This window comes from Coturnix japonica, chromosome 6 (assembly GCF_054131305.1).
Source record: "Coturnix japonica strain WE chromosome 6, WE-NBRP24, whole genome shotgun sequence".
Classification (NCBI taxonomy): Eukaryota; Metazoa; Chordata; class Aves; order Galliformes; family Phasianidae; genus Coturnix; species Coturnix japonica.
In genome coordinates, this window is record NC_140668.1 from 31,015,185 (window position 1) to 31,027,089 (window position 11,905).

The 11,905-nt window shown below is 45.3% G+C and overlaps 1 protein-coding gene across 2 annotated transcripts in view; it reads right to left on the bottom strand.

Annotated features, from left to right (window-relative positions):
* LOC107319315 (neural-cadherin-like) overlaps nucleotides 1–10,724 on the bottom strand; it is a 41,359-nt gene extending 30,635 nt beyond the window's left edge. For both annotated transcript variants that reach the window (XM_015874041.3, XM_085551090.1), the window contains exons 1-3: nucleotides 9,667–10,724; nucleotides 2,451–2,648; nucleotides 1,438–1,663 (exon numbers count right to left, since the gene is read on the bottom strand). In XM_015874041.3, the coding sequence (XP_015729527.3) occupies nucleotides 1,438–1,663; nucleotides 2,451–2,648; nucleotides 9,667–10,693 (1,451 nt within the window). In that variant the 5' untranslated portion in view covers nucleotides 10,694–10,724. The remainder of the gene's footprint in view (nucleotides 1–1,437; nucleotides 1,664–2,450; nucleotides 2,649–9,666) is intronic.
* Between the last annotated feature and the right edge of the window lie 1,181 nt (nucleotides 10,725–11,905).

Consider the following 11,905-nt stretch of genomic DNA (forward strand, 5'->3'; position numbering starts at 1 on the left):
TGCATGTCCATGCCACCTCTCCTCTCCTCCTGTCAGCACAATCACAAGGCTCAGCTGCAAGCACATCTAACAACCCAGCTGAAAACTCCTTTTCACTCTGTCTTTCCTCGGATCAGCCCGCCAGCTCAGCTAGCAAATCAGAGCTAATGCTGGACCAAAGGAAAGGTTTGGTAATGCTTCTTGTCAGCAGCAGTCTTATATCAACATACACTTGTGAAACCCCAGCCCTACAAATGCAGTGCATGACAGCACCTCTGTTTTCCTGCAGTTGGTCTAATTTAGATACTAGAACTTCAGTATTCCACAGTGATTTTCAGGACTGCTTCTGGTTAGCACACAACAGTAAAGCACTTTCACTGGACACACTGTCCATATTAAAACCTCTTAAGACATAGTAATAACCGTATCAAATATTGAATTCCTTTTGGATGTTACGCAAATTGACAAACCAATTAATCCCCTATCATTATAACAGGTGTGCAAACCTATTTTTTTTAGCAGTAACAAAAAAAGAGCTGCAAAGAATTCCATTATTATACATCCTCATTGAACAGCAGATACCTGCGAGGTAATCTGGCATTACACAGTTCTTTAATTTCTTTTATGCCTGTGCTAAATAACTTTATTGCAGTTCTAAAGAAAAACATTATTATTTGCTATTAACAGCTGCTGATTTTATTTAGTTTTTATCTTGTCAAACTCCAGACATTGTAGACTGGACAGGAAAATACAATACTTCAGATAGTAACAGAGCTGAATAGCAGCTGAAAGGCCACACAAGGGAGATGTTTACTGGAGGGGGGGGGGAAGGGAAGATATTTTCAATTCAACTGAAGAAGGAAAATGTTTCCCCTGATACCAAATGAATTTGTGAAAGCCAGAACAGAGTATTCAGGTGGGCCTCCATTACTAACACTTTCTTTGCTATTTGGATGCACATGGTTAGCCAAAGGATGGAGAAGTAAAATGACAAGTTTTGTGGCATCTTCATTTTCACTCGGTTTGTCACCAAGATTGATGAAGACAGCAAAGACAGCCTCTTGTTTTTTCCAACTTTCATTTGGTAGAGAATGTACTTTTCCAGTGCTGACACATACAACTCATACACACCTTCGTGCCAAGACATCTTCCTTTGCGATGTACCAGTTTTAACTTGAATTCTGCATTTTGTTTGAAAATTAAGAGACAATTCTGCTACTTTTCTTATTGTTTAAAGAAATAAAAATAAAAATAAATCATACTTATTCATCACCACTTTTCTGCATAAAATCATAACTAAAATACATCAAATGAACCTAATTGCTTCAATTAAAATATCTAAATTAATATTCACAGAATCTATGATTTATAGTCAATAATACTGAGGTTTTGGGGAGATCAAGCAGAAGTTAAACTAAGAACATAATATCACCACACTACTTTTTTCCTGTTACTTACGATTCTCCTTCTGCGATGTTTTCAGGAACATAAACCAAGTATGACGTCTCGGTGAACTGTGGTGGTCGAAAGCCAGCAATTACAGAAACAGAGGCTGGAGACCCTTTGCTTCCGAGTTTATCAGCTGCTAGCACAGTCAGTAAATACTCCTTGTTCCTCACCAATGGCAAGCCTGTTGTTTTAATCCAGCCCGTGTCCTTCTCAACCTCAAATCTGCCTTCTCCACCTAAGAAAAAGAGTCACGAACTGCTGTCAGCAAGAACATCTTTATTTGATTAATACTGAGAATAGGGAATCAATTCCCAAGTTGGTTTTGTCTTAAAATTAATATTAATGGAAAAAAATATAAAAAGTTTGCTTTGAACTCACTAATTACAGTGCTGACTGCATTTCTAAACTGCTTTTTACTTTGTTCGACAACTGTCAGCCTTCTTTAGCCTCCAATATTTTGCTGTTATTTGATGCTGAAATATCACTCTGAAGAAAATACCCTGCCAGGGTACATTCTGGTCCAGAGAAACAGATCACCTCTGAAGTGGTGTTCCTACTCCCTTTCTGCTTAGACAACTTTGAACCAAAGTTATCTTTCAAGTGCCACAACAAAGAAAAATTATGACTGAATCCGCAGCAGCTTTGCAAAGCTAAGGTGAAACCCAGAGCCTTAAGAATTTGTTTGAAACTGACCAGAAGCACAAAAACCCCCACAAGGACAAAGGAATGTCAGCTTCTTCCAACCAAACCAGGCAGGTGCTGACTGTGGCTACCACTGCTGCTCCTGTGCCCAAGCGCTGTGGTTCTGGAATAACACTCCTGTGTCCACCAGCCTCACACAAAGAGAACATGCTTCCAGTCTGTCCATACACTCACTACAAGTTTGTCTTTCTCACCCACGACACCAAAGGCTTGTAAATCTTTCCTAAATAGGAAAGGAAGGTTTTCCACTAAAAGTGAGAAGACAAAAGCATCACAATACTGAAGCTTAATACAAATGCCAAAATGAGATTTACATTTACCTTCCAGGAGAAAATATTCTACGGTTCCATTGATCCCTTCGTCCGCATCCACAGCCAGCAGCTTATATACTTCAGTTCCTTCTGTAGCTTGGGGAGAAACCACGGCCAAGAATGGGAAGGGCTCCATGGCCCATTCAGGTACGTTGTCATTCACATCCATCACAGTAAGTGTTAAGTGCAACAAATACCATTCTTTCCCTAGCAGTCAAATTAAAATGAAGAAATACTTAGCTATATAACAGCATGCAGAGTTACAAACACGTATCCTGAGAATATAATGTCTGCAATACTGTTGGCATGCAATCCAGAAAAACCTTTTGGCTCTTCTCCTACTGTCATCCACATACAGACTTAATGGGAGAAAAGTAATCACAACTACTGCCAAACTTCAAGATTGGAGTGACTCATATTACTTCGTACTTCTGCTGAACTTCTTAACCTGCATGTATTTATTCACCAAAAAGTACATCACAATTGAAGAATAGCTGTTTTAACTGAGAAAGCACAAATACATCCAGATACAAACTCCTCTTGTCACTTATTGTTAGTTCACTGAACATTAATATGATGGTTCTTAATACACAATCATAGATGAAGTACACCGCTTGGAAGGAAACTATGGACAACAGCAACAAGACTGAGATTCATCCTCAAATGACCCAATAAGCTTTAGTAATCAAAAACTAAAAGGACTTGGAAATGTTCCCCCCAGTACCTGCCTTTTAATAGTTAAGAGACCTTAATGTCATTTGACATCTGGGCAAGATCTAAACTTTCAGCAATACACGTTGGGTACCTCTGAAACATCTGAATACTTCAGAATTTCATTAGGATAGTCAGCATGAACTGCATTCCATATAATCAAAGAGACAGGCTTAAGTGCCTCTCTTGACCTGTCTATGTATCCACTGCTCATGGCCTTGCAGGTCTTACCAGTATGTTATCTTCTTCCATCAATCACAGCCAATCTGATCCTCAGGCAGAAGTACTACATAAATCATCGAGATTAGAGATTATTTCCCTTTCAGATAAAGGCAATCTGGAGGAAAATTTGTAAGTTTCCCCTTGACTGCGTACCATATATCAAAGCAAGGACTACAACAGAACTGCACAGGACTGTACTTGTCTGCACTGAGACCTACAAATGTGACCTGACAACTTGTAGAAACAACATCAGGGTGTCCAACGAAGCATGACCAGACAAGGACTTGCCAGAGGACAAAGAATGTGATGAAGAGACTGGCATGGACAATAATGTGTAATGTATGTATTTATAGCAGGACACAACATTAACAAGTTCCAAGTATAAGAACATGAATCTGTTTAAAATATAATTCCCTATTCCAACAACTGCTGCAAATAGTTAACAGCTTCTCATTTGTTTTAATTGCTATGAGATACATCCTACAGAAGGTGGTCTCTTACAACTGGCATCTTTTGTAACCAGCTTGGTTGCTTTCCTACAGGAGTGGTGCTAAAACCAGATCTCCAACTGGTCTTTAATAAGGTATGTGAAAATCAGTTTTTCCACAGGAGAGAATTAAACACTGTCATTTATGAAAATGATTTCAGATTCAACAACAGCAGAAGGAATTTTAGAGCAATATCTCTCTTTAGTAGTTCAAGGTATCTCGCTGCTGCCCTCCAACAGCACACACACCACCATCCCCAGCAGGTACCAGTAGCGATATTAACTACACGTATACACTAGTATGTCAATATCAGTACTAGATCGTTACATGTCTGCTGTAGTACATTATGATTAATAGTGGTTTATTAGTAGTATATAAGTACTACATCATGGAAGAAATAATACACTACAATTCCACTCAAAATCTTAGCAAAAACAGCTTAAAACTGATAATCCTCTGTGTATTTGGGTTAAGTCCTACAAACACACAAACGGGTTCTACTTAAATTATTGGTTCAGAACACGGAGTGGTGACAGCAAGGCAACACGCCTGCAACTTCGTTCAGCAGCAAAAGGCCAAGGAGATCCTACATGAGGAAGCTGTCACGGGCCCAATCACCTTGGAAGGAACTGCCATAGAGTGTTGTAACACACTGCCAATAGGAATTTCTCAGTATTACACACTGGATACTTGACTTTCAAGCCAGGCACACTGTAGATATCTTACACAATTTTTGTTCCTTAAAAAACTCCTCCTAGAAGAATAGTACTGCTGGTTATCTTGTAGGCACACATGCAGATATTGCATCTAACATATTTCCCTCCATAACCTGAGATAACAGAAAAATGTAAATAACTGCTTTCTTGCAAACAGAGCAACAAGACAAAGTTCAGGGCGGTTCTTGTTGCATAGGATGACAGTAATGTAACAGTGAAACACCTCACATTGAAAATTAGCATTTTTTAGAAGCTATACAGTATTCAAATGGATCAAATCAACTTCATTTGATCACTAAGTGTTTTCCCCTGTTCATTTTTCCTCAGTACAATGAAAACAGGTTACATGAGCAGACTGCTCTTTACACACATTTGCAAACACCACTTATCAGTCCCTTTACAACACTGAAACAGCCTCCTCCCCACATCTCTAGAGTTTATAGAGAAAAATAAAACTAATGTTATAAACTCCAGACCATAGGCTTTTCCTGCTTTAGCTGCTTAATTCCCTATTAGAGTCAATTCATCTCTCACCAAAAATCCTTCTTAGAGGAGCTCATTCTGACATTCCCTCCCATAGGAATGACTTCCTTTTTATCTCAATATTAGTGACAAACACCACAGAGCTGAAATTCATCCCCTAACACCAAATCAATCTCACTAATCTGCTGCTGAACCCTCATCACAGGTAACCATCTACAATTGCTTGCGTCTGCAGCTGAAAAATGATGGGCACAGAAAGGATCTCATACACCACCTTGAACACGCAACTCAGACTGCACTGTGTAACAAAACACGTTAGCTGGCAGAAGTTTCTGCTCACGGGAAACATGTTGATATGCAATGATCCACTTTTTAACCCACAGAGAAAAGGAATATATGTTCTTCCACTGTGAGAGGGGCAGGAAGGACAGGAAGGCATTAGATCTTAGCAGCTCAGCTAACCACAACTTCTGATGCTCAGCACTGCTTGAACCCAGCCTCAAAATCACATGAGCTGAAATAGCCTGATTGCAATTCCAAACAGCATCGGTTGGATTTGCCTCCAAACCCATCTCCCTTCACCATGTCAAATTACAAAAGATGCTGTCAATCTGTGAAATGCAGCGTACTTTCAGACTTCGGATTTCATTAGGATTATGACTGCCTTTTCTCTCAAGAATCCAATGGAAGCATCTGTAAGACAAGATTTGAAAATAAAATTATCGTATTCATTAAAAATGTGGGTTTCCCTGCCACGGTATAATTGATAAAACTGACAACACCAGACATTCTGATTTCTACATCTGTCAATACAGAGCATTTACTTGAGTGAACATGTCTTTGCAATTGCAGACAAACACACTACATGCCTTGAATTTACCGAGGGGAAAGGTATTGTATTATCATGATTAAACAATACTGGGTGAGAAGCCGGGCTGCTCTGGCATTTTTAGGTCACTTCAGTTTACTCTTAAAATTTTATAAGGGAGTTAAAAGTCTTGCAAGCCTTTAAGTCAATATCACTATGGCATTCCCATCTACATGGGTCAGCAAACTATCTACTCAAGCCAGTATTTTCCCCTTTGCTTTTAAAGTTTTTCCAACTCCTACACATTTACTATAGATATACAAATGATTCTGAAACAAAGGACTTGTTATTTATTTGGGTTAAGACAAAGGAAATATAGTTTGCAACAGGCCACTTTGAAGTACAGTAGTTTGCTCATAACTAAAACACAACCCTTGTAAAGAGATGATGTTACGGGGCTCAAGTTGTGGACAGCCCCCATTCTCTCCTAATAAGACCTATCTATTTCATAGATAGAGTAATGGTAGTTTGTCATGTCCTTACCCTCATCTGGCTTTTAAAATAGAAGTTAAAACATGAAAAATGAACCAAAAAATAAAAGTAAAGAGTCAGAGGAGTTGCATGATTGTGTCAGGGTGCATCTATTAATTACCAATTAAAAGAGAGTAAAGTGACAACCATTTTAGCATAGATTCCCAGCGCAGCACGCATCTACCACCAGCAACAGACAGAAATCCAAGTATGCCCCAAACTGAGATAAATGACTGCATTAATAAACGCAGAAAACATCCTGAGATAACAGATAACAGGTCTTAAATGGTGACTACCAAAAAAAAAGCTTTGTAATGAAAGAACTTAGCTATACAGGAGCAGCTACTGTGCATGTGTGAAGCAAGAAGACCTCTGGAAACTTTGCTAAGAATTTTTTTTGGGGGGAAAAAGTCCCCATTTAAAGAAGTGAAATTTCTTTATATGAGTAAGATTAATCTTCTCAAACAATCAGATTTCCTTATTTAAGGAATTACAACACCTCACCAGAATAAGGAATGTCTGAATGCTGTACATTATTAGTTGAACTAAAAGGAAACAGCCTTCTAACTGCTGGACTTGTTTTACAGCAGAACAGTTTGAAGCAAAAATAAAAACTAAAATAAAACTATTTCAGAATCAAAGAAAGTTTAACTTAATTGCTACGTCAGTCACGGGATCAATATCCAATTTGTTATGTTATAAATCAGATTTAAGACAGATCCTACCCATATGTTCTACAATTCTATCAGATTAACGGATATGCATTGGAATTCAGTTAGATCTTTTAAAATAAAAGGAAAGAAAAAAGCCTATTACTCTTGTAGAAACTAAATGTTTAGGATAACAGACAGTGCATCTAACAGCTTTGCTGCTCAAGTCCCAGAAGACTTACAAAGATATCTTTAATCAGACTGCCTGGCATAGACTGTGTGTAATGTTCACGCTGAATGAACACTAAGATGGTGCTTTAAAGCTTCCCGAAATATTCCTTTCTAACACAAGTAAGATCCTCAAACTGTCAGCACCCACAGCTGCCCCAAACACACACACTCAATGTCCACTTTCTTTCAGTTTCATAGTGTGAAATCCACTGCAGTTTAAAGAAGTACATCTGCCTGAAAATGGATGGTTTCAACTGAAGCTCAGGGTGATGTATAACTGTCAAAGATCATAAAAGAGGTAATAGGAACCACAGAAGACCAAATATCAGCCAGTCAGTGATGGTCCACAGAGAATCAGTACAACTCATAAGGGATTAAGGTCTCAGATAGAATTAGAACAGATGAGCCAAGGATGAAAACGAAAACCTCTAAGGTTTAAAATATAGGCATCACTCATGTTTGTACCTCCACTCTATACATTGACTCCAACAGGAAAAGTTGCAGGACAAACACAACTGACTGCTGTTAACTTATGTGGAAGGCAAGCCCAGCATCACCCCCAGTAAATCCTCTGATAAGAAAAAATGAAAGACAGGATTACCCAGCTAATGCCCATGGATGAAGTAAGGTCAAAGGAGCTCGTGATGGAGGAGGATTAGTGTGATGGGATCTTTCATGCACTTCCCCCAAGCATTAACAGAATAATATTGGCTCCTTCTCAAATGAAATGTTAGCTCTATGAGTGTAAGAGTCTGTGAATGTAAGATATTTTTCCTTCTGTTCACTGGACAAACACTTGAAACAGCATTATGCTCCTGGGAGGTCTAAATAAATTATTTGTGCCCTAATAAATGAAATAACGAACAAAATGTTACAGAAAATGTAAGCCTAACCAATGCTTCTTCCAGGAATGGGTAAGTGAAGAATAGTGCTCAGGGTTGGATGGTCATAGAGGCCAACCAGAGGAATGTGCTTGTCAAGGACCAGGAGACAGAAAACATCTTCAGGAAGCCAAGGCCAGAAATTTAGGAGTTCAGGTTAGAATCTGGTGTACAAGACAAATGTATGAGTCTTTCCTGGTGTTTCCCATTGATTTTGGTTTTAATAACATATTTGTAACTTTTGCAAAATGCAAAAACACTTGGGGCCTATCTTAATAGTTTCAAATTAGTGACTTCAGATCTTTTAAGATTACATCTATGTCCATTGTAAGATTAAATCTTTGTCCATTGGCTAGAAAAGCAATTTAAGTTCTTGTGGTATTAAGAGAGAGCATTTAATATAAATGCACGTGTGCTTGCCAAGGGGAAGGAAGGATGTGCTGCTCTGCCTGTCAAAGATGAATGTAGAGTCCAGAGTGACCGCAAGGCAGGCAGGGACCTCAATGGCAGTGAGCAGAGCAGGGCCTATGATGTACTCTGGGTCACCCAGCAGCTGAGCCGTCACCAGACAGGTCTGCGGTAATGAGGTATGACTGAGGTCAAGCCAGGGAGCCGGCTAGGAAGGCAGTACAGGGTCAGCAAGGCACATGGCCAAGCATAGAATTCCATACCTAGTGGAGATGGGGCCGGGCTGGAGTTGCAGCACAGAGTCCCCCCCAGGGCATGGGGCAGAGGCTGCAGGCAGGGCATTAGACAATCAGTATTCAGCAACTTGAAGAGCTCTGAAGGTACTAAGTCACTATTAACCTGATTAAAACAACAGTATTAACAAAGTTATCTTTTAAATTCCCGCTCCTTGAAACAAACTAACAACTACCAACATGCAAAGAACATTACACTGCACGCTGTCACTTGCCCTCTACCTGGTCTATGAGAGCCCCAATCAAGCTCAATAAAGATGATTATCTGTGGATATTGGCTCCACAGGGAGACTCCGCATCTTCTTAACACCACCACAAGCACAGGCAGCACAAACAAAAGATGCGAAAGGACACAATGATCACCATCCACTGGCTTACAAACATAGCGGAGTTACACTGCGCTCGGGTAGGTGAAAAAACACCTAAGACAATGGAAATATTCAAACAAACCAACCAAACAAAAACCCAACAGTTGTCAAGTAACCGGAGATAAACGATACAGGCCGTTCTACGGACACCGTGTTGAGGTCCCGTGCGGTTTTCTGTGCTATTGTTAATGACTCCGAGTTTCGGCAGCCGCAACACGAGCCCCTTATTACGGCCGGGAACCGACAAAGCCCAGAGCCCAGAGCCCAAAGCCCAGAGCCCAGAGCCCAAAGCCCAGAGCCCAGAGCCCAAAGCCCAGAGCCCAGAGCCCAGAGCCCAGAGCCCAAAGCCCAAAGCCCAAAGCCCACAGCCCACAGCCCACAGCCCAGAGCCGCACCGCGGAGCCCACCCGCCCGGTCCGATCCCCACGCACGCACCTTCGCGCTGCCGGACACGGACTTTAACATCCCACGCGGCCGCCGCCTCCCGGTCCAGGGGCGCAGCGACGGTCACCGCGCCGCCGTCCCGCTCCACGCGCAGCGGGCACCGCTCTGCGGGCGGGGACACGAGCTCGAACCAGGCGGCGGCGAAGGGCGCGGGAGGCAGCGCGGCCACGAGGGAGCCGGGCCGGGCGTCTTCGGGCACCGCCAGCGCCAGCGGAGCGGCCGAGGGCGGCGACGGCGGAGGAGCGCGGCGTCGGGCGCGGGGCGGCGTTAAGCGTCGTGGCTGGGGCAGCACCTCCAGCCGCAGGGGCTCGCTGAGCAGCGGCGGCCGCCCGCGGTCCCGCGCGTAGAGGCGCAGCGCAAGGGGCGCCCGCAGGTGCAGCAGGGAGCGCACCAGCACCACGCGCCCGCTGCGCGGCACCACGAAGAAATGCGCGCTGCTCGGCCGGGCGAAGTAGCGCAGCTCCGCGTTGCGCCCCGAGTCCGCGTCCTCGGCCCGGACGTGCCACACGGCGGAGCGCAGCGCCAGGGTCTCCTCCACGCGGAGCCGCGCGACGCCGCGGGGCGGCCCGTCCACGAAGCGCGGCGCGTTGTCGTTGTCGTCCAACACGCGGACGGTGATGGCGGCCAGCTCGGCTGGGGCGGCTCCTCGCGGCGCGCAGCTCCGGCAGCACAGCGCCAGGATCAGCGCGTACAGCGGCCGCGCCTCGCGGTCCAGCGGGCGGCGGGTGCGCAGCCAAACGCGTCCCGAGCGGGCGTGAAGCGCTGCCTGGAAGTGCGCGTGGCCGTCACCCAGCAGCTGCAGGCGCCAGCGGCGGCCCCGAACCTCGGCGCACCAGGACTCGTGTCCCAGCCGGGTCAGCGGGATGCTCAGCCCCTGCACGCGAGTCCCCGCCGGCCGGTTCTCCGCCACCTGCCCGACGAACGACGGCCTCCTCCGCCGCGGGGCGACGCGGGACGCGGCCAGAGCGCAGCACAGCAGCAGGCAGCCCGCAAAACGACCGGCACCCAGCGGCCACATCACGGCTACGGACCGGGCACCGCTGCGCCGAGCGGTGCGGGAATGGGCGGCGGGGAGGGGCCGAACGGGGGAGAGGGGAGAGCCCGGCCAATCCCTGCGGGCGGCGCCGATGGGAGGGAGCTGAGGGCAATAAGGGCAATAAGGGCAATAAGGGAGCTAAGCCCTGGGGGGAAGGTGCTCGTACCGCCGGTCGGACGGAGCGACCGAGCGGGTGTGTGGGGTGTCGTGCTGAGCCCTGCGTGACTTTGCAGCACGTCGCGGTTCTCTTTGCGTTGTGGAAGGGTTTGCGTTCAGGTGCCGGCTGCTCCATGAGCGCCCAGCTCCGCGGGTGCGACCCGCAGGTAACGGGGCTGTCCCGAATGGAGCTGGTCTGTTCTGGGAATGCTGGTCTGTTCTTTCCCGTCTAATTTTGCAGAGCGAAGCGCCGTGATTCAGAAGCACAGCTGCTGCTGTCTGAACTGCAGGAATGGAATTGGAATGGCTGTAGGAAGGGGAATGCTTTGCTTGTGAGCTTATCGGTGGGTGCCGTTGTGTTACTGCACGGTGCTGTTAAGGATACCTGCAGAGTTGGTGTGAGCGTCGCTAAAGGAGCGGCGAGCGCTGGGATCGAACCTCGTGCTTTAATCGCTGTTCCGTGCGACGCGGGCGCCCTCTGCCGGCAGCTCGGGGTAACGCCGCGCCCCGTGACAAACAGCAGCGCCGATGTGAGGGACCGTGTGGCCGCGGGATGAACGTCGGGTTGCTTTTATTTAGCGAATGTATTTTAGCCGACTTCAGTGGCGCAGTGGTTAAGGACGCCACTTTGCAACACTGGAGACCCGGGTTCGAATCCCCCCTGTGGTGCAAGTGGTAGCAGTGCCGCTCTGCAGCACAGAGGCTCGAATCCCGGGGGTTGGACTCGCTGATCCCTCAGGTCCCTTCCGGCCCGCACAGCGCTGTGATACTGTGTGATACATCATATATTGTGTGATACATCATATACTGTGTGATACATCATATACTGTGTGATACATCATATACCGTGTGATACATCATATACCGTGTGATACATCATATACCGTGTGATACTTCATATACTGTGTGATACATCATATACTGTGTGATACATCATATACTGTGTGATACATCATACGGGCACAACCCGCCCCACGCTTCCCCCATTACCCGCCCGTCCCGCCCCGGTGACGCGCTCAGCCCCCGCCCCGCAGCCGA